Here is a 24198-nt window from a genome sequence, read left to right as displayed (position 1 = left end):
GAGTTGTTTTGTATTTCCTTTGAACACTAAATGCGTCAGACCTTTTTCCTCTGCGAATCTCCAAGGATAATTTGAATAAAAAAAGAAAAAAGCGAATTATATATCACCAGCATAAATGAGAACCCTCTCTCTCTCTCTCTCTCTCTACTCCAATGTTCCAACCTGTACATCAAGAGCATAATAGAAGTTCTCGTTCAGTTACTTAATAGCTTGAAGTCTGCCCAGATAATACTAGGTGAATTTGGCATGCTTTTAGGAGGAAATTGCAATGTGGCGGCCACATGAGCGGAAAACGGGTTCTTCCATAGGAATTAGAAATTCCATATTCCATCCTGCATGATGACGCATCTTGTCGCTGAAGGTGGGACTGCATTTCGCAAGTCTTTGTTATTTTGCCTATTTCTCTATTCTAGCACATGCAAGTTGGATTGCTTCTATTACTACGCATGGTCATGTTTTTTCCAGGTTACAACAATGAATTGTGACACCATACTATCAAACGTCAAAACGTAGAATATAATTATCCTGTAAATCTTTTCTCTTCTGCAGCTGTCTTTCCATTGATGTCGGAGGAAAAACACAATAAATCAGTTAAGGTTTTCTAAAATTAGGACACCGAGGAAACGATTATCAGAGCAGCACTTTCATCTCTCAGGAAAAATATTAAATAATGGGAATAAAATTGTAATTGCTTCCAGCAAGAAGAAACGTCACAGCGTTGAGCATATATAAGAGGCATTTTAGCAGGAAAAGGCACCTCTAAAAACCAAGCATATTCTTCTACTTTTTGGATTTGTATTGCTTTATCTCTTTAATAACGCCATCAGTGAGTGAATCCACGTCATTATTCTTCCCAAAGAACTTGACATAGTCCATGTTAGGACCCATCAAGTACCTGCACAAGATAACAGCCAATTGTTAGAAAAGAAAAATTACACATAAGGGTTGGTAGGAGATCATTTGACCTCAAGGTGGCAATCCAACATATGCAATAACCAATTACAGTACGCAGTATGCATGCAGAACAATAAAAATGCAGCTTAAAGTTGGTGAGCATATCTGCAGAGAAATGAAAGAAGAGAAAATTCAAGAATTAAACATTAGTTATACACTCTATTAATCAACTCTTATCCATCTCTTCCAAAGATAATGGCCTATGCACATGCATGAACAAAATTTTGTTTTCCATTTCCAGTTCTCTTTCACATGAAGATCAGAGATGTTACTTCAGCAATTGTTCTCCAATTATTGAAATTGGATAAACTTTACATACAAAGTAAAGAAACAAAATTACTTGTTATGGAAGTAACAAGTGTTCATGTTAATATGATGGCTGTGATTGTGGTACAATGGTGGTGGGTGGTGATGACAAAGGTGATAGCATATCAATAATCTTTTAGACATGCGGGTGATCGGCATGGCCACGCATGCCAGCAATATCTACAGCAGCTTCAGTAGCAGGAAGGTGTAGACAGGCAGCAGTGGCAGCCTGTGGTTGCAGTAATGCCATTGATTGTATCAAGGTGTTACATGTGCAAGGCAGGTAGTCAGACTACTACTAGTGGTCACTGGTGGGTGGCAATTAATAAGTGCTGATAATAACACTCTGGTGGTGTAAGCAGTGTTAAAGGTGTTGGCAAGGATGATGTGGTGGTGGGTAGTGATGGAAAAGGTGACAGCATATCATCAATCTTTAAGATATGAGGGTGATGGTCATGGTTTCATGCCAGTAATGGCCATGGTGACTGCAGTAGCAGGAAGGTGTAGAAAGCAGCCGTGGCAGCATGTGGTAGCAGTAATGCCATTGGTGCGATCAAGGTGTTACGGGTGCAGAGCTGATAGTCATAGTACTACTGGCGCTGGCTGACAGCGGCAATCGAAAAAGTGTTGATAATAATACTCTGCTGGTGTAAGCAGTGTTAAAGGTCTTGGCGACTATGATGTGGTTGTGGTAGCAATGCCACCTATTAAGTTCTAGTGGTAATAGCAGATGTGGTGATGATGAAAAAATATATGTGCAAGCTGTTCAATCAAAAACCAAGAAACTTTATAAAAGAAACAGCAGAAACAATGTTACTTATATCCAAATCCTTTTCAGGTATTAACTGAATTTAGAAACTGTACATCTGCTCCTAAAGAATTGGAACATTATTATATCTGAACAACAAATTTCAGTTTTCCATATCTATTTTTGTGGAAAAACAATTAAGAAGATAGCAACATACAAATAAACACGCCCTGTATATACATTCCAAACCCAAAATATTACTGTGCAGGCATTCACAAAATATTTTTGTGACCTCTTTGGAGTCGATACAAAAGTGCTAAGCAAACTTTAAATGCCAATAGCAGATACATACATGACTATGGAGTGATCAACCAGATAATCTGAATCTTCCTCTGTTGTCTTCATATAATAGACTCGATATGCCCGAGCAGCTTTCTTTATCTCTTCAGGGTTGCCAGTTAACCCAACTAATTTTGGATGAAACTCTGTAACAAAGAAAAGAAGCATACATGTGAACTTGACAACCAAATTACAAATAAGATGTGAGAATAAATTAACAGCATACTCCATGAAGTATGTTAAAAAACCACCTTGTACATATTCACGCACTTGCTCAACAGTATCCCTCTCAGGATCGACTGAGATGAAAACAGGCACAACTTCAAGCCCGGCCTTCTCCTCTACAAGTATGGCAGATAAAAGAAAGTCATAACATAGCATCAAGCAAACATAGGGGTGATGATAAATGCACTCCATATGTACATAAATGGAAACATGATGCTAAGCATTAAGGCAAATGATGGCATTGAATAAGTTTTCAGTTTCTCTGCAATCCATATTGCAACTGAAATTGTTATGGACCAATTTAGGAAGCAGAGATTAAGAGAACTCCTTCATGGGCAATTACCAACAGTTTGCTATATTAACTCTAGAATTGATAAACTATGCCCAGGTCAATTTACTATTCAATTTGCCCTCAAGATTCTAATGACTGTCATAGAACGCATGGTATAGGAAACATATTTTTTGGCTACGAGAGGGTCTGTATTTTAGAAAATAAGACCTTTTCAGAGACTTTTAAGTACTGTGACCACTAGACATACAGCCAACTAGACTAGTCCAGCCTACCAATCACACCTATGATTATATCTTGCTCAAATGCAGTAAAACATCCTCTAGGCCATTCCAAAATCAACAGGTGAGCATTGGTGCTTGATATTGGATAACAATTTCCTCTATTGGACGAAACTCATAATTCTACACCTACTCTGTAGCTATGCACATGGAAATTAAGTTCCCATCAAGTGAAAACACCAGCAGCAGCTCACTTATTTTATCAATTGCGGCAACTAGCTTTTGCAGTTCATCTGGGCAAATGTCTGGGCAGTGAGTGAAACCAAAATACAATATTGTCCATTTCCCCATGAAATCTTTCTCTGTTACATTCTTTCCGTCATGGTTAATGAGATTAAATGGGCCACCTATGGCTGCTTTTCCGGCAGACGGTCCTTCTTTTACAGCCTCAGAAGCTTTGTTAATTTCTGCAAGAACTCATAATAAAATTAGAAAAGGAACTAAACATCATGCTTCAAAAATTGAGTAATTTTTTTTGAAGTAAAAAAGCTTAAATTGAGTTTTTTTTTTTTCTTTCTTAAAAAAAAAAAGGCAGCAGCACCATCAATAAGTCAACTTCCAAATTAGACAAAGAAAAAAGAGGAAAGGATTTTCACAATTCAAGTATGGTCTCTTTAATTTCTAAACCGATGATTAGGCAGATGGTAAATTGTAATTTCTTTTTTAAAATGCAACTCACCATTAGAATTGTACCTTCAATATGTCGCTTCTTCTCCTTATCATAATAGAAGACTATTCCGATTCCAGTAGCCATCAAGAACAAAAAACTCAGCCATGAAACAGGCTGTAAACAAACAGTGTAACCAATATTACATAAAATGATTCAATTAATTTCAAGATAATAACCTAAGCAATTACCCCGCCGCGCACAGGTTTTCCTTGTTGTGAATCACCAGAGTTCTCAGTTCCATCAGATTCAGCATTTCCAGATTCCGATGAAGATTCTGAAGTAATAGTAGACGCCGTTGTACTGGATAAAAATCTTTGATAAATAGGGAGGGAATGGACTCCTACACCTACAGGTATAACCTAATTAAACGGAATTTAAAAGAAAGACTATTAATGGTTACTGAGATTTAAAATTCAAAGAAAAATCTTCAACAACAGATTAAAACAAAAAAAGAAACAAACCGGAAGTAGAGAGAGTTTTCGATTCTGAAGCACAGATGGCGGTGGCGGTAATGGCGGAGATTGGCCAAGAATGCGGGAGTAGATTGCGCGATGGGCGTTGCGGAAAAGATTGGCATTTCTGGTTAAAGCAGTAATCGCCATTGATGAAACTAATTACACTGCGGTTTCCGTGTTAGATTAAACCCTATCAAGGGGTTTTACTTTTTGTTTATGCTTTTTTCTTTTTGTTTCAGCTTTGTCAACATTGTTCGGTTTAGATGGGCCTTGACCTCAGAGATTCTGTTGGCCCATTTTGTTTTTGGTTGAATTTTTCCTTTTGGAATTTGATATTCGCGGAATAAACAATTCCATTTCCAAGCTTTCCAAATTGAGTTCTGGCACTTCATAAATTTGATTTATATAATTCTTAACTACTTTTATTTTTTGTTAGAATCTAATTATTTTTTATCTTTTTCATCTTTCAGCTTTTAATTCACTTTTATTGTAAAAAATATAAGAGTAATCTTTTACCATCCATAGCAAACAATTATTCTTTTAAAACTATATAATTAATAATTAAATAATTATAATATCCATATTTAAACTTTTATTTTATCACTAGTAAGGCCATAATTACCTGCCTACTCTTAATCCTATGTTTGGATTAGGAGAAAATAAAGTTGGGAAGATATAAATGAAAATAAGAAGAATTCCTGGTTTCTTTTAGTGGGAAAATAGAAAAAATTAAATAAAATAACTACCACTACACTTCCTTTATTTTATCTTCAAAAAGGGAAAAGATTTGAAGATTGAGCAAACATTTCACTCAAAATTATAGTTTTCTCTTTATATAAATTATCATATTTTTCAATAGAAGGTAAAACAATAGATAAATTTATAACATAATCACTTTTAGGACTTGATTAATATATTAATAAAATTTAATTAAATACATCAAACATGCTAAATTGGGGTAAGCGGCTTGAGCGATTATACCCAACTCTTTTAGCAGTGGAGCATTTATAGCCTGCACGTGTAAGCCTAACCAAACCCGTCGTTATGTGTCGTATCAAAAATTAGTGGCTATAAACAAGAATGCAGAAATGGATGGAACCTGTATTTAGTATCCTCTTAGCCTTTATAGTGTTGGTCACTTCGTATCAACATGTAGCAATTGTGCAATCTAAATCCGAAAAATAATATTGATTCAATAGTTCATATAACGTTATCCAGAAATCCCTTGCCAGAACAGCACCAAAAATCCCTTGCAGCATCTCGAAAAAGAGTACCCTAAAACACAACATGTCTACAGGCCACACAGAGGACTAGACAAGCCCTAAACTATATCTTTCACCAATATAAATCCATCAACTTGACAGCTAGCATTATAGTGACATTCTCTTATTTACACATCTCTGTAGTTTCCCGCGCCATTATAGTGGGATAAACAAGGAGTCAAAGATAATAACCACCGCCATACATCACTGGTTCTTGAAGGACTGCAGAAAATATCACAACCAATTAGCAGCAATTAATTTAAGACAAAAACTGGAACTGATCAAAATTGATAACAGTGTCTCACATCCATATTCTTGGAGATATCTTTCAATTGCTCCGCAAGTTCTCGCTTCTTTTTTTCAGCTGAAGTCAGTACCGCAAATCAACATCAGTTAAACATCATGACAGTTAGGTCAACTGCAACTCAAAAATTGCATGTATGTTGGCAGATGCATACCAATATTTGAGATATCTTCAATCCTTCTAGATGTCCTTACTGCGAACCTCTGAAATGCAGGACTGTAACCATAAAAGGAAGAATAGAATTTTTAAAGCTCATTCACATCTTCTCATCCACAGATAATTGACTCAAATAATGTCCTGGACGGCTAAAAGCTTAAAAAAAAAGAAAGAAGGTACCAAATACCAAGAGACAGTAAGTTAAGAAGTTGACTAACTCTAGCTGGCTTAGAATCAATAGAGATGAGAAAGTCAACACCAAAGCAGGTATTATAAGACTTTCAAAGTACAGAAGGGAAGACGAAGACCAAGGAAAGAGCCTTCCGATATTGACCACTCTGACAGAACAAACTAAGTTGCAACAGTCCAATGCATTAATCCAAGAAAGCGCATTCACTGGTTCAAATTACTTAAGATATGAGAGGAAAAGAAAAGATGTCAAAATAGGATAGAAAGATAATGCCACTTGTGATGCTTAGCATGTGACGTTGCAGGCCAGCAATGTGTTCAGGGACAATCCATTTACTTTGGTCACAAAAAGAAGTTTATCATTAGGAAGAGTGTAAGCCAAAAAAATTTCAACTCTAAAATGTCAAATGACATTTGCAGTTCTGCTATCTTACAGATCTAAAGAGTCGACATAGGCAGTAGCAGTAAGAAGTAGACAGACACGAATTCACTTTTCCAGTAGTATTCAGCCAAGAAGATCAACTACAGACTTGAAATGTTACAAGTTCACAAGCCAATAACAAAAACAGATTGATCGAGATCATTACAATTATATGGCCCTTCATCTGTTGATAAGTTAAAAAAAATTACTATCGTAAATTTGCAACAACAAACTAACATAAACATATGTCTTAATGGCTTCAAATCCCAATAATATTCTCAAGTTCACAAATTGAACTAGTTAAATTCTAGGTGGATGCATGGTGGAGTAATATTAAACTGTCGAAATTAGGACGCTCAGCTTATGTCAAAAATACATGCCAGCAGTAGCACCGCTGCAGCCACAGTGACACGGAGGCTTTGAGACATTTTCACTTCAGGGAGCAAAATGTTTAGGAATGGGCTAGTTAACCCCAACGGCCAATCATAGAAACTTCACATGACCAAGTTCACAACTCATTATAGTAAAAATAATAAACAGCCTCATAACAGAAATCACTAACTAAATAAAACATTTCTTTTTATTACAATATTTTCTCATACTTCAGATGCCACAGTGCATTTTTAACATTTGACACTGCAAACAAAACTAACAATGAAGACATGAGACACTTTTGCTTCAATGGAACGAACCAATGAGGAACTTATTACGAACCCTCACTGGTCAGAGAAAGAAGCCAGTCTAAACCAACAGCATAAAATATATCTTTTGCAATTGTATATAGATGGTGGAAGTGCAGAAGTACCTGTTAGCAAGACCATTGACAAGAACCTCATTGACAACGTAAGAAATCACTCTGTGCATGAAATTCCCACCCGCCATTGCCTCTTGTTCAATTATCACCTCTATCAAATGAAACAAATATGCAAGAATTCAGTGAGAATGATTTCTTCTTTATCGCAATTTTCATGCTCTGAGAAGTAAATTTTGTTGATAATGAAATTCTCGAGTTATAAAAAAAAAAAAGAAATGAAATCATCTAAGTTGGAAAAATATATCAGTAGGACATTTCAGCGAAAATATTTGATAACAGTCAATTGCATGGAATTCTAGCACAATAATCAATCCAAACAGTATAATGAACTACGTAGAAACAAAACAGACAAAACTTAGTACAAAATTGAATCTACAGGAGATACAAACGGTGTTGTTTAACAAACAAAAAAATAAAAAAGGAAACAAACAGTACCCCTACCAAGCCAATTAACGACAGATGGAAAAAAAGAAAGATAACTATAAATCAACCCTCACGATGATCCAAATCCGCCTACAGAACCGATTAAAAAGCAGCGAATACGCCTAATTCATGAAGCAAACTTCGTAGATTGGGGATTTTAATTTTACCCGTCAAAAGGTTGATTGGCACGGTGGAGATTTCTCGAAGCTACCGGAAAATTGGGAAATTGGACGCCTTTTAGTTATTTATAGAGGCGAGTGTTTAGGGTTTTTCTCGATTTAAATAAATGTTCGAACCGCGGCCCATGGGCCTAAATACAAAAGCTCTTGTAACTGGATCTTTCCTTTACCCTTCCGAATTGAACTGACAAAAGCTACTGTCGTCGGAGATGCACACAAGACACTTTCCAGATTTAAGAAAATTTGAGGTATGGATCCAGAGGCTGCAAAGACTGCACGGGAATCTCTAGATTTGGCATTTCACATGTCAAACATTCTTGACACAGGGCTTGATCGCCACACGCTATCAGTGCTAATTGCGTTGTGTGACTTGGGTTTAAATCCTGAAGCATTGGCTGCTGTTGTTAAAGAACTCAGACAACAACCCTCTTCCTCTCCATCAATCCCTAATCATGCTCCTTCATCTGTTCCATAAAAACAGGTTTTTGGAATTACCAATATCATTGCCATGATAGTAAAATCCCAAGTTTAGATTAGGTTTAAATTTGAGTTGATTTACTTGGTGTGAATTTTACCTTTGATGTTTTCCTTTCTTCTTTTGTTTTTAAATTTGCCTATATAATTTCTGGTTTCTTTGTGTTAAGAAATACACAATGTAAAATGCAAGGATTTGAAATGTGATATTGTTTTATGAATCTTTGTAATTAATCTTATAATTCCTGATCTTCTTTATTTTAGAAAGCTTTTAATTGAAGATATCCATATATAGCTGATGAGTAATGCTGCTTTCCCTACCAAAAAGAAAAAAACTGTTGCTTTCCCTGATTAGATTTTAAAATCATGATATGGAAAATGATTTGTAGTGTAGTATAGTCATTGGGATCAACAAGTTAATTGATGGCAAAAATGGCAAACTCAAGCCAATTCATGTGCTGACGTTTTTATTTTTTTGGTGCTGTTGGTAATTCTCACTTTTCCACTGTTTAGATATGTGTGGCAAAACCCACGATGCAGTACTGTTAGTGTAATATGGTTAGGATGTCAGTAGAGATTATATATTCTAAATTTTAATACAGAATTCTTATGTTGTAAAGAAGAAATATTTGAAAATGAACAAATTTTGTTTTGCTGCAATAGAAAGAATCTTTATAACACAGAAATCTCTCAAAATTCATGCTATGTTTACAGTTGATCAATAAAAAACATGAATTCCTTTCATTTCCTTTTAGTTATTGCTACAAATATGCAAGAAATATTTGATTCCATGTATCTGGAACTCCTGGCAAGCACCAATGTATGCAATCTGCATGGTGTAGTGGGTCAGCCTTTTCTTCATCTGTCAACACTTTGCCTCCAGTCTCTGTGTAGACCGATGTGTGAGCATCGATTCGGTACTCTGATAATTGTGTAATGTTTAGGACAGTAACAGGAACTTTCATCTTCCCCACTATGCTAGCCACCACACTCATAATTCTTTTATCAGAGCCGCTTCCCCAGTGTCTCTTTTTCATTACTGGCTTTGTTTCGTTAAAGCATTTTATCCCTTTTGTATTGTTCCAATCTTCGCTTCTGCATATTTAGAAAATATGATGGCAGTATGTTAATACACTTAATTGTAGCCTAAGTGAAGTAAAGTTGAATAGTTGGCAATAGAGAAGGAAATGAAAGAAACCTTGTGTGTGTTGGAGACATAGTAGTAAAGAACACTCGAGTTTTGTTGGGATTAATATTTGAGTCTACCCAGTTCGCCCATGTCTTCAATCCTATCTTGTAAGCAATTGGGGTATCTAGTTCTTCATATCCTTCTTCCCCATTTGCAAATGAACCCCATCTGCACTCAACCATATATATTTTTTGAGCTCAATGAGGCAATGTTTAATTAGGCTTGGTTTGATAAATGCTTTTCTTGCTTGTTGCGATTGTCACTGTTTACCAAGCAAAGCCTTAATTCTCAAACTTCAAATGTTAAATTAAGAAACTTACAATGTCTTGAGCCTAAGACCACTCATCCACCAAACATAAGTATTGAAGACGATAAAGTCCACTCCTTTCCAGTGTTTAGCATGGTTTTCAATAGAGTCTACTTTCATTATTCTCTTCTTTGGATCCCCTATAATTTTGAGATCAGTATTGGACTCGATTAGAAATGGAGCCCAGTGGAATTCAATGGTAGCATCATATTCCTGAAGCATTGATCACAGTAGCTTAATTTTTCTGCTTTATTGTAGCAATTAAAGCACTTTTAGGCAAAAAAGATGTGCAGAACTTCTAATGGAAATAAAGTTTGTTTAGAAATTGCTTGTCCTGTATAAGTTGCTTGGACAGCGTCCAAATAGTGGAGTCCAGTTAATACCTTGGCTCTGAAGACTGAATGAGAGCGACCCCGTTTCATGCTCTTCTTGTCTTCAGGTATAATCCATTCCACCAGACACACAAATGATTGCCATTGACCCCTCTGTAGTGAATCCCCTACGAACAGTAACCTCTTCCCTTGAAGCTTCTTTAGGGCGAGCTCCGGATTAAATCTACACATGGAAGTAATCATCACTTACAACTGTTAGATGAAAGAAAGATTACTAACTCAATATGCATTCTGTTCTTGCACACAAACATTCTTGTAATAGCACCTTGGCAAGGTACAGTCATCTGGCTGCCATTCCCAACGACGATAATCAGAGTCTTGCCTTCCATTTTTTACACAAGAAACTTGTCTATCTAAATATGGACAGCTTCTGTCTGTGTATAAAGGCTTGAATGTCTTGTTATACACCCACTTTCCAGAGTTAACAGTGCACTCTTCCGGGTCAAACTCAAATCTATCATCCATTTCGAAGCTTTTAAGATTACCCTCGGCAGTTTTATCTTCTGTGACAATGACAAATACATACATTGTACAACATGAGATCATGCTTTTATCTGAATGAATCTAAACAGGAAAGTTTACTTAATATGCTGCTCTACCTGTTATACTTACTTGACTTCTTAGCAGCATTTCTTCTAGGACAGGATTTAAGCCTGAAAAAGGACCTGGAAGTGTCTGTATACAAGAGAGCAAGAAATGCAAAACTGCATATCACAATAGTGATGATTGGAAGAGGTAGCTTTCCTCGTGAAGAATTCATTCTAGCAGAGGGAGAAGGAACTAAGCTCACTGTTAGAGAAAACGGATGGAAAATATAACAAATGGTGGGTTAAAGTCTTAAAGAGTAGTACTGGAAACAACAGAATGATGAGGACTTGGTCATAAGTATCTATGGAGGTTTATTTTATGGAGGCTTGAGTAGGAGTAAAGCTAAAGCCATTAATGGTTTTCTTTTTTTCCCTTAATTTTTAGACATCTTTTTCTAGTATGTGAAATGGAGGTTAGGAAATAAGTTGGGAAGTATACATCTTGGGCTCATTGTGTCTAGCTTTCTTTCTCCATTAGTGGAAGCTACATCACTAGCTCCCTAACCACTATTGTGATGCTAACTATTGCTATCATCATGTAATACTACCCATTTAAAATGGTTATTAGGTAGGAAAAGGTTTCTTGTTACATAAGGTTTTGAACTCTCTCTCTCTCTGTATTTCTTTCTTTTCTTGTTTCCTAACACTTTGACTTTTGTTCAGTATGTCTCAGAGCACATTTCTTTTTCTTTTTGCTTGAAATTAACATTGCTCAATATATATGCTGTATATAGTCGTATTTTGCAGAAACAAAATCCTTGTTATCTGCTGATGTTTCAATATATCTGCTGTAAATAGTGTTGCAGGCTTTTTAGCTAGAGAATCTATTTTCCAAGTTTGTGTTCCTTTGTGGTTGTATGCTCCTCCTCCTCCTCAGTTGAGGAGTTTATTATACTCAGATCCTTCTTCTGGCAGGAGTTATAATATGTGATTTTTCGACCAAAAAGAAAAAGAGAAAAATATAATCGTATAAAGTAGGGGGAAGGTTGTATTTGTGTACCATAGACATATCTTCTTCAATCCTTACAAAGCAAGACCCTATCCATGCATTTATGTGCTAGTAATGGCTTCAAAATTGACATATATCGAACTTGTACTTTTGGAATTTTGGTGATTGATATCAACCGTATTGGTTTGTGGTGACCCTATCCCTGCATTATAGTTAGTTACTATATATTTGCTTCAAATGGAGAAACAGACAGCACTATTGGGAATGCTCTCTCTTGGAGATCAAATACTGTCAGCAGACTGAATGTTCTTGGCTAAGTTTCCATTGAGCTTGACATGATGTTTCATGGGTTCAAGAATTCAACTTTTTGAGTATTTAATTGTCTTTTAACACAACTTCTTGCAGAGATTTTGCTAATCAAATGTCCCTTTAATATACATGCTGTCAACAACTTGCTATATAGTTGGATAATATTTTAAGAAATAATGACATACTACATTCTATATCATTAATGCAACAGACTATAAATTGGTTGCACCACTCTCATAATGACTACTATATATATCTATACAACGGGACATTATTACTTTTCAAAATTAATTAAATAACAAAATTTTGAAATATTTAGTTGTGTCATAAAATGTAATTATTCTCTTACATGAAGAATTTAAATTCAAAATCTTAAATCATTATTTTTCTAAATTGCGTCAGGCGAAAAAATAGCTAAAATCGAAATGTTATGATTGAAACATTAACTATGGTTTTGGATCATTGTTTATGAATGTGATTTTCATTGAATAAATTGGCAAAATCCTTCATGATTAATTTGTGTAAATCAAGAACCGAAATGAAAAGTTAAAGTACAATGTAGATATAATATCTAAATCAGTTATATGTCCTAGTTTGAGTAATATGGAGGTGTGGAGCATGCTGTCGCTTAAAAAATGGATTTTAGCCTAATATATGTTTCACATCAACTGACCTCAAAAGTGCAAAGTTCCTTTCCAAAAGAAATAGAAGGCTTCGAGTTCCAATCATGGAGAGCCACTAGGGATTAATAATTTATATGCACAAATTTCATCTTGTTCTGTTAATCATGTTTTGTTTTTTCTTTTTTGGATAGCTTGTTCTCATGATAATGTTGTATTAATTGTCACGGGTTGAAATATGCGAATCATAAAATATAAATAAATCTTTTCTTATGAATTAAAAATTTTCAATATATAAATTAAATTAAGACGAATGTTAGTAATATTTTCTTTTGTTCGATAATTATTCTTTTATTGGTTCACTTTATTCAACCTTTTAAATTTAATATTTTATTATCTATTTAACAAGTTAAACTAATTTTATATTTTTTCTTAATAAATAAAAATTAAAATAAATTTATTTACTAAAATAAATTGCTTTCACATATACTATTAAAATTAACTATTTTAATTTGAATTTTAAAAATATTTTATTATATAAATAATAATATTTTTTATTTTTAATAATTTTATGTTTTATAATTATTTGTATAAAAGTAAAATCTAATTTAAAATTTTAAAAAATAAAAATATTATTATTTATATAATAAAATATTTTTAAAATTGATCATTAATAAATAAATTTATTTTATTTTTATTTATTAATAGAAAAAATATCTAAGAAACTGTCCAAAAGAGAATAATGCTAACACTTCTCGTTAAATTAATATTGCATAACACTAATCTTTCGTCTCAATGCAAACCACTGGAACCTCCTTCCCTTGACTAGCTAGCTAGCCTAACAGGTCTACCCATCAAACCAAACCAAACCGAATCGAACCGAACCGAACCCGACCCGTTTCAACCAAAGTTTTCATCAGACAAATCCTAAAAGCCTCTCTCTCCTCTGACCTTTGTAACACTTCGCATTTCCATCAAATGGCCACTACCACCACCATTACCAACACCATCAGTCTCTCTCCACTTCAAAAATCTCCATTTCATCTTCGCTTACTATCTTCTTCTTATTATTCTTCCCAAAATACCCCTAAACTCTCATTCTATTCACACTCTAAACCCTTCCTCCCTTTCCCTTCCATCTCCTTAAAGCCCTCCGTAACAGTAATTAAACCTCGTCCTCTGTTTATCTCTGCAGCCGTCAAGAACCTGACGGAGACGGAGTTAGTTTCCGTCCCGTTAACGGCTGATGAGTTCTCCCAGAAATTACCGTCGGAATCTGGGGTTTACGCCGTTTACGATAAGAACGATGACCTTCAATTCATTGGTATATCACGGGACATCGCTGCTAGCGTTTTCTCTCACCTTAAGTCTGTGCCAGAGCTTTGCTGCTCAGTTAAGGTACTCCGTTAAGAACGATTTCTGTTGGTTTGTTTAGCTAATAATAAGAAGTTATTCTGTAAGATTCTTATTGGTATTACTTAATGAAGCGATGCTGTTTTTGGATTATCTGGTAATGATGAAAGTCAGCGATTTCTTCGTGCTGTATTTTTAATTTCATGGATAGATGCTGCTTTATGTAGAATTGAAGGACTAGCCCTATTGCAAAGTTATAAAAATGCAAGAATTCAAGTCAATCGAATTCAATTTGGTTAATTCTCATGCTAGAATTTAGTTATTTCAACTTAAGAAAACAAGGCACTTCGAAAGAAATGAGATTATGCATAGGTGACACGATTTTGCAAGAATTGGATTGAACAAGTGAATTCTTGTGATTGATTTATTCCGAACAGTTTCTGCACTATATCCAAAGTCCACTGGATGAAAATAATGATACAGTAGCTATTCTATTACCTTGCATCTCAATTCCTGGATTTAAATCTAAGATTTTGTGTTTGAAATGTTAAATTCCGAGTATAAGGGTTTAATATAACATGTAGTCAGTTGTTATTTTAAATCCTCATTAACTGCCTTTTCGAGCTCACTATGGACTTCTTTCAAATACTCATTCATACAAATTCATCTGATTTCCAAACAAAATATTTGTTACAAATCCATACCCTAAATCTTGAACATAGCTTAAGGAAATTAGTATAATTTGATAGCATAAGCAAATTCGAGTTTTTTAAGCACTACGAAGACCAAGGTTGAGTAATTTATAGAGCATTTGAGGTTGAATTATTTATAATTGCAATGCACATATGTTGAGAGTTTTTGAATCAGCTTTCATACTTTGCGCCTTTAGTTGCTGTGGTCAAAGTAAGCATTGTGAGGCAACTGAAATTGAGATGTGGGCTATGTTGGAGTCAGCTTTACTTGTTAGGCTGTTGGGGTATGATTAAAAAGGGATATTCTATAGATGCATGGAAATGCCGTTTGGCTTCAGTATTAAAGGTGTCATCAAAACTTGATTGTTGAAAGTGGGCATAAAATGATTTAGATAACTTGTCTTGCAGGTTGGAGTGGTAGATGAACCTGATAGAACTACACTTACCCAAGCATGGAAATCATGGATAGAAGAACACATAAAAACCACTGGAAAGGTTCCACCAGGCAATGAATCAGGGAATGCCACATGGATCAAGCAGCCACCGAAGAAGAAGGCTGATCTCCGGCTTACCCCTGGCCGTCACGTGCAGCTAACAGTTCCTCTAGAGGACCTTATTGAGCGATTAGTGAAGGAGAATAAGGTGGTGGCTTTTATCAAGGGATCACGAAGTGCTCCAATGTGTGGATTCTCTCAAAGAGTAGTTGGCATTCTTGAAAATCAAGGAGTAGATTACGAGAGTGTAGATGTTCTTGATGAAGAATACAATTATGGGTTGAGGGAGACACTAAAGAAGTATAGCAACTGGCCTACATTCCCGCAAGTTTTTGTCAATGGTGAGTTGATTGGAGGATGTGATATTTTGACCTCCATGCATGAAAAGGGTGAGCTTGCTGGTTTGTTGAAAAAGTAGGGTCTTAACTTTTCAGCACTTGCCCTTTCTGAATGGGGAGATGTAATAGATCAATTTGACATTAGGAGAAAACCAAGAAAATGGAGCTCTTTAAAGTTTATCATTCTTGTATTTTAATGTTTTCAACTCGTAAGCTTTCTTCCATCCGAGTCGTAAAGATGAGAAAATGCCAGCTAATTTTTCATCACAGACCTGTGGATTTCATCATAAATGTTTGTCCTTGTCGAGGCGACACCATAATCTTTATTTTTATTTAGCATTCAAATGTAAGTAATGAAGCTGTGACATGTTAATATATTGCAGAAGAGTAGAGAAAAGCTATGAAACAAGTACATATGATATTTCGGTGAAGTTGGTTTTAATTTGAACTAGCTTGTGTCGGATATAAAGTTTGTTACAAGCAATGACAATGTCAAGATAAAGCAGTGTTTCTAGTTTTCTACTGGAATAAGTAGGACTCGTATAATTATTTGACATTGGAAATGCCTTCTGAACAAGGTCTCTTTCCCTCCCTTCCTTGAACATATGCATAACTTATTTCTTGGTATATATCTTATTTTAGAACCGGTTGTGACGTGTACGGTACAGTATGCTTGGAGCTACAGACGTGACTGTATTAATCTCCTCCCTTTATTATTTTGGCACATAATTATTGTCTTTTTAACCACCGGACATAGAAAGCTGTAAGCTACAAATGTAATAATAGGGATAATAATTAATTGATGCAATAACGAAATATCTTCATACAAAGACATTTGCTAATGAGTATAATTTTCAATTTTCTTTTAATCCAGGTGTACTTCACCAACTTGTTTTTATTTAATGCATATTATCCCTAACTTGTTATATATTTGGCCCTTTCATTTATTGCAGAAGCTCAATTCAACTTTTTCCTTTTTTAACCTTTTGAATCAATTTATAGGCGCCCAAGTTCTGTTGCCTACAGGCAGGAGCTCGTTTTGTCATTAAAAAGGTTAGGGTGCATGATTAAGGTTATAAACGTCAATTACTAATTCGAAAACACCCCGTATTATTGTCTCGTAATAAAAACGCAAAACAAACTGTCTGATATGCGTTGAACAATGAACAGAATGGCTGTTGCGACTTTCTTTTCTACCCTTCTTCAGTTGTTCACGTCATTGCTTTGATTTTCATTCAGTCACTGAATCAACCGATAACTAAAATATAATCCCCTCGATCATTTCAGTTCTCAATCCGTCGCGCACTTTCTTCCATGATTATGGACAGCAGCTCGTCCTCTCCATCTTCACCAACTCCTTCAGGTAGATTCAAGCTTTATGACCAGTTAGAATTGCACGAATTTCAAGACAAGTACGTCATCAAATCTGTTGAATCTCCTAACCGAGGTTTCTCCATTGGACGTAGCGATGGCAACATCGAGCCACTTAATAGTGAGAAGATTCTTTTTTTCTTTTTCTTCTTCCCTTCTTATGTTTGGCTATTGCTTTGAAAACCTGTGATGTGGATGTTGAATTTGATCGATTTGTTAATACGACAGTTTTTTTTTTACGTCATTTAATGGATTATGAAATGTGAAGTGAGAAAGTACTCTTTTGGTTTGTTAAGTGGGATCAATCACGCGTCAAGCATTTTGCATAGAGTCCAAACTTGAAAACAGGACTATTTGTCTGTTATTTGTTTTTTCTTTTGGTTTTTTTCCAAATATCTAAAAGATGTGTTTATGTTTGTTAATCTGTAGCAGATGATACAATTTCTGGAACTCCGTCAAAACCCTCGATAATCTACGGAGTAGCTGGTACAATTAGACTGGTTGCAGGTATTCAATTAAGGAAAAATTCACAGTTTTAAGTGATGTACTTATTTTATGAACAGTAAATCTACCCTTGTTCTGTGCAGTTCTTGAGAATTTATAATATAAGCTCTTTTCGGTGGTTACATAAGGCTTTTGCGTTTAATTTTTTTGCTTATATGTTTATGCAGGTACATACATACTTGTAATAACTTCGCGGGAGGAAGTTGGAAGTTTTCTTGGTTTTCCAGTTTTTAGGATAGTGTCTATGAAGTTTCTATCCTGCAATGAATCATTAAAGTTTTCGACTTCTCAAGAAGTAAACTTTTTGACTTACTTTTCATCAATGCAAGGTTCATATATTTCAGAAATGCGTTTTTTTTTCTTAAGATGTTCTTTGTTAAATGCAGAAAAGAGATGAGGCTTACTTTATGAATCTGTTGAAAACAGTTGAATCAACTCCTGGTTTGTACTATTCATATGAAACAGATATAACACTGAAGTAATTTATCTCCTCCTTTTTTTATATTTTCTTGGTGTACTGTTTAATTCTGTTGTCCTTATTGAGGCCTGTGGATATTTCAGTCATTATTTGTGGGTTTCTAGTCTTATGTTTATAAAGCTGCATTTCGTCACATGTTCCAGTTTACAGAGAAGATGTAAATTAGCAGAAGGGTGGATGGGTAAACCAATCTGGAAGCAGGTTAGCTTCCACATCAATTATAAAGCTAATTTATTAGATGAAGATAATATCTGCTGCAGTGGCCAATATACAAGTGTGTGTGTGTGTGTGTGTTTCAATTTATCTTTCTTTTGTGCATGCTGTGTTTAATAGGGTGAAAAGCTTTCTGCTCTTGTAATTGGTGTTGTTTGGCAACAAATTTAATTTGCTCAATGTCCGTTTGAGGTTGTATTTTCACCTTTTAAATACACTTTTTAAATTAAACACAATTTTATAACTATTTGGTGATGAGCACTAAAACAGATTTTTAAAATGAATAAAACTCCTACACTCAGGTTTTAGAAAAGCATATTTGCTCAAGTCATTTTTACTCAACACAAACATGGGAATCTAACACAATACCAAACCCTCACCCCTAAGTAGCTATAATTTTGAAAAATTCATGGAAGTTTATGCTAATTCACTTATTTGAGGTTCCATTTTTTTTTTTCTTTGAATTACCTGTTGATTTTGAAAACAGTGGTATATCGCATAATATTTTTTTGACTTGCATTTGCATGGAAGTTGGAAGACATCCTTTTGTTCTATTGAAATAATGAAAAAGAAAACTGGCATATCCTTGTGAAATATAGATTCTATGAGTTAAGTTTACATTTATCTTCTCAAGTGGAGATTTTTCTTCTTGATTAAATTCTTTGCTTTCTTGTTCACTACCAACTTGTTCTCAGTTGGGGCTTTTGTCCAGAGTTTTTCAAAAAGAAAAGTGCTTCTGATCATTTCACTTTTCTTTCTTCTCCTATAGCAAGCAATCATCTGTAATCACTCATGCTTGTTCTGAAAGTTGAACTTCTGGTTTCATGCATTTCAGGCTGACCCTCGATTTGTTTGGAACAAAAATCTTTTGGAGGAATTCATTGAGTGTAAGGTCAGAAATTTTATTTATTAGATAACTGCATCAACATTTTGGAATTAACTTTCTTGTTTGCACAAATGAAAATGATAATGGACATTCTTTACCAAAATATACAAATTTATCTTAGTTAAAATAGGATATTCAAAATGTTTTTAATTTTTCTAATACATTTTTTTTTTCTGTTTTTCTGTTGGCAGCTTGATGAGTTCATCATCCCCCTTCTCCAAGGAAATATCCTAAAGTGTCTAATATCATATGTTAATTATATAACACCAGCCCCTTTCTTCCTACTCTCTCTGCCTATATCTGGACATATATTGTGTTCATGAGAGGAGATTAAAAGATTGAATTGACACATTCCATTTGAGTGTTCGTTCTTTTGTTTTCATTTAACCAAGATTCACGCTTTGGAGCTGCACAGCTGAAACTGAAAGATAAACCTGCAACTATCACGTTAGTTTCAAGAAGGTGTACTCGGCGTCTAGGTACAATTTTGTAGGGTTTACTAATACTGAGTTTTCCATATGGCTACATGTGAGCAGTTAAACTTATGTTTTATAACATGGTAATATGGTGGTCTAGGAACCAGAATGTGGAGGAGGGGAGCCAACCTTGAAGGAGATACTGCAAATTTTATTGAAACCGAGCAGTTGTTAGAGCTCGGAGGTTTCAGGTCCTCATTATTGCAGGTATGTCTTCTGTATCTCATAGTTTAAAGTTGTATCTTCATCATTCAGCACAATGATTTATATGTTCAAGGTAGTCCAAACGTGACAAGTGCATGCTTGTTCATTTCTGTGAGGATTCCTGCATTCAAAGGGTGGAGAAGCATGAATGTATTTGTTTTTGACATCCTACATTTGTAATTTAATTCACTTTCTTTGATGTTCTATTAAAACCAAACAGTACATTTTTAACATAGTTCTGTTCTTTGCAAAAGAATTTGGATTCAGATTAAAGAATAGTTATGTGTACTAGCACATCTACCTCATCTGTTCAAAGCCTGAGTTACGTATCATGACGCAACAAGCAATTGCTTTTTCCCCAAAGTCACATTTAATCTAACCAATTAGTAGGACCGCATGTTTTGTTCAATATATGATACCTTCTTCTTCTACTTCTTCAGATTCGCGGTTCTATTCCTCTTCTTTGGGAACAGATTGTTGATTTGAGCTATAAACCACGAATTAGAATTATCAATCATGAGCAAACAGTAAGTTTCTATGCCAAAGCATAGTCTGGCTCTTTTCCTTTTGAATTGTTATGAAGTTTTCCCATTAAGGCCAATGTATATTTTTAATCTCCTCCAGTCAAAAGTTGTAGAGCGTCATTTCCATGATCTTCTCCAGCGATATGGGGGCGCTATTGCAGTTGACTTAACCGATAAAGTAAGGCATTTTTCCCTGATGTTTTTCATTGCAATTCAAAAAATTTGGCAAACTATAGAAGGTGTAGTTTGGCCAGCTAGATAGGAGCATAAAACTTTTTTCTTTTTTTCTTCAAAGCTCATGGATGGTGACATATTGTTTGTCTTAATGATCTGATAAATCTTCAAGGCTACAATATTTAGTAGATTCAAAATGTAGAAATATTTCAGTAGTCATTTTGTTTCACCATTACAGCATGGCGAGGAAGGGAAATTAAGCTCAGCATATGCTGCAGAAGTGCAAAAGCTTCCAAATGTGAGGTGACATTTTGCACTTCTATGTATGTAAATATGTCAATCTGCAGTCCATTTTATATAATTTTCTTCAAGATATGAGATCACTTCTAGATAAATTTGTCATCATCTTTACTCTGTAATGGTTTTCATCAATGGTTTCAGGTTATGAACTGTTTATATGCTGATAGCAAAGCATTGATTGTTCCCATTTGACTCTCAACTTTGGCACTATATAGTTTGATTTTAGTATCAATGTTTTTGTCTGTTAGTATGAAGCAGTTTTCTGATTTTCCTTTTCCATTCGTGTAATTGTTGTCACAAGTTTTGGTTGTCAACATTGGTCTTGATTAGGGACAAACTTAATTAGAAAATGCTGAAGGACTAGATTTAGTTTTGAAACAAAATAACTTATTTGTTCAGCACGAAGTTGTACTCCAAGATGCGATAGGGTTTGCAAGTGGTAAAATGGGATCTAAGAGGATATGTGTTGATACGTGGGGTTGGAATGTTTATGTGCAAACCATATCTTATTTAGGCATTTGGATTTCGAAGTTGAGCTAAGTCATCTCCTTTTACACTCCATGGCCTAGCCCTCCTTTAAATATCCTATTCACCAGTTAAGGCAAAATTTAATCGCAGTTTGCTAGAACAATGTTGAGGAACCGAATCTGCTACTCTCTAGCACCTTTAAGTTTTGTAAAAGTTTTGTTGTTCTAAAGGGGAAGAAAAATGCCAACTTATGTTCTCAGAATAAGCTTTTTTTGAAAAATTATTGCCTCTAAAGCTTATATTTTCATTCTCTAAAACGTAAATTAATGGGATTGCTTGTGAAATTTGACTACCTTCTTTTTAATGTATTGCTCTGCCCATTCATCACAACTAGTTGCCTTTTTCTCAAAAGCTGGAGCAAATAGTGGCTTCAGTTATGCTATTTGTTAGCATAGCATACTCGTATGCCTTCTTCTGCCAAAATCACATTTGTATGTGAAAATTTAGTTTGTGGTCAACTTAATAAATTTTGTTGTGTTTGTTGCAGATTTCTGTCATTTGACTTTCATCATGTCTGTGGCAACTCAAACTTTGATAACCTACAGATCCTATATGATCAAATATCCGAGGATTTCGGGAACCAAGGGTAATAAAAACAAATGGAAAGCATACATGTATTCTTATTAAAAAGTGTGCCATGATCTTGCATGGTAGTTATCCGTAATACGGCTTTTAATCATTACTCTTCCAGCTGAGCAGATACTTCATTGTAGACCCAGAAGGAAACATACTAGAGGAGCAGAAAGGCATTATTAGATCTAACTGCATTGACTGCCTTGATCGAACAAATGTTACCCAGGTCCGTGTAGAAGTATTTAGCATGTTATTTGCCCATAATTCTAGTTTTCTCTTTAGCATTTTTTGTTCCCTGATATTTACTGTTTTTAGGTGAAATGTGCTATATTATTTATTTAACCAAGCTACTTCCATCTTATGTTTCAACAGAGTTTTCTGGCTCAGAAGTCTTTAAATTTACAATTGCAGAGGATAGGAGTACTTAATTCTAACGAGTGCATTTCTATATTTACTGAAGACTATGGAAAGTTCAGAACATGTATGTAATTTCGATATATTGTTACAATCTCCCCTGATGATGATTTGGTATTCCTGTGTAATAGTTGTAATCACAGATCTGAGCAAACAAAATCGGGTACTTTATTCACACTAAAAACAAATATATATACACAAGTAGGAAGACTCCTAAACATGGTAGGAATACTATACAAGGAGGAATCCTATTTAGGGTATACAACCTATCCTATATACATGCTGTAACAATAGTTTTGTTTTCCTGCTTTGGAACCATCATTTAGTGTGGGCCGAGCAAGGAGATGAGATAAGCCTAGAATATGCTGGAACTCATGCACTGAAAGGGGACCTGGTTAGGTAAGCTGAATTTAAAATCTATACTCTGGCAAGTATTATTTTCGATGCATATCCTATTTCTTATGCAATTTGGATATACTATGCAATACTATAGATATGGAAAACAGACTTTAGGGGGAGCAATCAAAGATGGTATGAGTGCTCTTTCAAGATATTATTTGAATAATTTTCAAGATGGAGTTCGGCAGGCAAGCTGCCTCTCTATGTTTTCAGTTTAATTCTGTTATTCACTCAAAGAGAGCCAAGGCTCTGGCTACATTCTTGAAACGTGCTTAAACAAATTTCACATGTTTTCAGGATGCATTGGATCTTATAAGTGGCCACTACACAATCAACAGAAATGGTCCTTCACCATTCCAGCTTAATGGATTCGAATCATTCTCTGTATGTAATACAATACTGTTGGTATTTTAGTATGCATGTAATGTCATTGGTATTAGTCCTGTCTGCATTACCATTCCAAGCAATAGTAATCCAGACAGCCAAATGCATGCACTCACAAAACCCCACTTTGGATTGTCCTAACTCAAACCAGTTACTCTTTATCAAGTTAGCAGTAGTTTAGATGAACTACTGAACTTTCCTGGTTGCCTCATGGTACGAAATGCCCATACATTAAAAAGGCTTCCAGATTTTGGGTAGATATTTTCTTGGAGATGGTTTCTCTCAATCATGGGTCGAAAAGTATAAGGCCTTGGTGGCTTTTGAGATTCAGTTGAGCAGGATTGTCATTATTTGTCAAACTTATTGTAGCTGCAGCATTTCTTAAGCATCAATGTGTTCTGATTCTTTCTTTTTCTTTTTCTTTTATTTATTTAGAAAAAGGGGTAGCATTGGTTGGAGTGCTTGCCATGTCATACAACCTTACATGCTGTCCTTGGATTTTGGCATTCTTCCTAACGATGTTTTGATTAACAAAACAAAAAACATATTGCAGTATCTTCCTGTGGCATCAGCTTTGGTAATTGGAGGTTTGACATTGACTACGTTCACCGTTCAGCAAGGTGTTACACTATTCTTGAGTATTGAATTTCCTTTCCTGCTTTCTTGTTTTTCAAGATCTAACATTCCGGCTCCATTTGTTGAACAGCCGGGCGAAATGCACAACAATATTTATCGACTGTGCTGTGGGCTGGAGTGACTGCGGGAGTCATGGCGGTTGTTAAAGCTAATGGAAGGCAGTTCTGTTCTAGGCCTCGCTTGTGTGGCCTTCTATAAGTTATTTTCAACTCTTCTTTCTTTCTTTGTTTTCTTTTTTTGCCACTCAAGATACTTGTACAAAATGTATTCTCTTGTAACTTATAAGAAATAATCCTCGTTATTCTTCAATTAAATTATTGCATCTTGTATATAGCCACAAAATAGTTTAATTGGACTTCACATGCGACTCCGCAACAACGTACAACGTTTACGCTATCATTTCCAATAGGCATCA

At 35.1% G+C, this 24198-nt stretch overlaps 6 protein-coding genes across 10 annotated transcripts; 3 read left to right on the top strand and 3 right to left on the bottom strand.

The window, feature by feature from the left end:
* Nucleotides 1-520: 520 nt before the first annotated feature.
* On the bottom strand, nt 521-4728 carry LOC8286332 (protein SCO1 homolog 1, mitochondrial). Its single transcript, XM_048380171.1, has 7 exons — nt 4274-4728; nt 4001-4171; nt 3836-3926; nt 3337-3549; nt 2599-2688; nt 2361-2493; nt 521-895 (listed from the first exon to the last, which is right to left on the bottom strand). Exons 1-7 carry the CDS (start codon nt 4412-4414, stop codon nt 781-783), a joined length of 954 nt encoding a protein of 317 aa, XP_048236128.1. The 5' UTR covers nt 4415-4728; the 3' UTR covers nt 521-780.
* A 698-nt stretch (nt 4729-5426) lies between these two features.
* LOC8286333 lies at nt 5427-8140 on the bottom strand. Of its 2 annotated transcripts, none has more exons than XM_002532060.3 (5): nt 8004-8140; nt 7405-7504; nt 5988-6049; nt 5835-5893; nt 5427-5751 (listed from the first exon to the last, which is right to left on the bottom strand). In XM_002532060.3, the coding sequence occupies exons 2-5, from the start codon at nt 7479-7481 to the stop codon at nt 5734-5736; spliced, it is 216 nt and encodes a 71-aa protein (XP_002532106.1). In that variant the 5' UTR covers nt 7482-7504; nt 8004-8140; the 3' UTR covers nt 5427-5733. The 2 variants fall into 2 exon arrangements, with proteins under 2 accessions (XP_002532106.1, XP_015582674.1); XM_015727188.3 differs by having other exon boundaries at nt 7855-8048.
* Nucleotides 8141-8240: 100 nt separating this feature from the next.
* On the top strand, nt 8241-8738 carry LOC8286334 (mitotic-spindle organizing protein 1A). Its single transcript, XM_015727187.3, has one exon. The coding sequence runs from the start codon at nt 8266-8268 to the stop codon at nt 8488-8490; it is 225 nt and encodes a 74-aa protein (XP_015582673.1). The 5' UTR covers nt 8241-8265; the 3' UTR covers nt 8491-8738.
* A 385-nt stretch (nt 8739-9123) lies between these two features.
* On the bottom strand, nt 9124-11378 carry LOC8286335 (protein trichome birefringence-like 3). Its single transcript, XM_002532062.4, has 6 exons — nt 10990-11378; nt 10643-10880; nt 10369-10540; nt 9999-10198; nt 9688-9846; nt 9124-9584 (listed from the first exon to the last, which is right to left on the bottom strand). The coding sequence occupies exons 1-6, from the start codon at nt 11135-11137 to the stop codon at nt 9251-9253; spliced, it is 1251 nt and encodes a 416-aa protein (XP_002532108.1). The 5' UTR covers nt 11138-11378; the 3' UTR covers nt 9124-9250.
* A 2395-nt stretch (nt 11379-13773) lies between these two features.
* LOC8286336 (bifunctional monothiol glutaredoxin-S16, chloroplastic) lies at nt 13774-15988 on the top strand. The gene is made up of 2 exons (XM_002532063.4): nt 13774-14240; nt 15296-15988. The coding sequence occupies exons 1-2, from the start codon at nt 13821-13823 to the stop codon at nt 15797-15799; spliced, it is 924 nt and encodes a 307-aa protein (XP_002532109.1). The 5' UTR covers nt 13774-13820; the 3' UTR covers nt 15800-15988.
* An 849-nt stretch (nt 15989-16837) lies between these two features.
* LOC8286337 (phosphoinositide phosphatase SAC8) lies at nt 16838-24097 on the top strand. 4 transcript variants are annotated; one of them, XM_015727184.3, is made up of 20 exons: nt 16844-17211; nt 17520-17597; nt 17762-17889; nt 17981-18072; nt 18216-18273; nt 19121-19177; nt 19363-19396; nt 19570-19650; nt 19748-19854; nt 20292-20378; nt 20476-20553; nt 20788-20852; nt 21865-21963; nt 22077-22176; nt 22323-22431; nt 22691-22763; nt 22858-22951; nt 23061-23147; nt 23701-23767; nt 23854-24097. In XM_015727184.3, exons 1-20 carry the CDS (start codon nt 17034-17036, stop codon nt 23979-23981), a joined length of 1800 nt encoding a protein of 599 aa, XP_015582670.1. In that variant the 5' UTR covers nt 16844-17033; the 3' UTR covers nt 23982-24097. The 4 variants fall into 4 exon arrangements, with proteins under 4 accessions (XP_025015381.1, XP_015582672.1, XP_015582670.1 ...); XM_015727185.3 differs by having other exon boundaries at nt 16846-17211; nt 17523-17597; XM_015727186.3 differs by lacking the exon at nt 23854-24097 and having other exon boundaries at nt 16839-17211; nt 23583-23738.
* The last annotated feature ends 101 nt before the right edge of the window (nt 24098-24198 follow it).

This window comes from Ricinus communis, chromosome 10, assembly GCF_019578655.1.
Source record: "Ricinus communis isolate WT05 ecotype wild-type chromosome 10, ASM1957865v1, whole genome shotgun sequence".
Taxonomy (NCBI): Eukaryota; Viridiplantae; Streptophyta; class Magnoliopsida; order Malpighiales; family Euphorbiaceae; genus Ricinus; species Ricinus communis.
The sequence above is the reverse complement of the archived record's forward strand: the minus strand, read 5'-3'. Positions and strand labels throughout refer to the sequence as shown.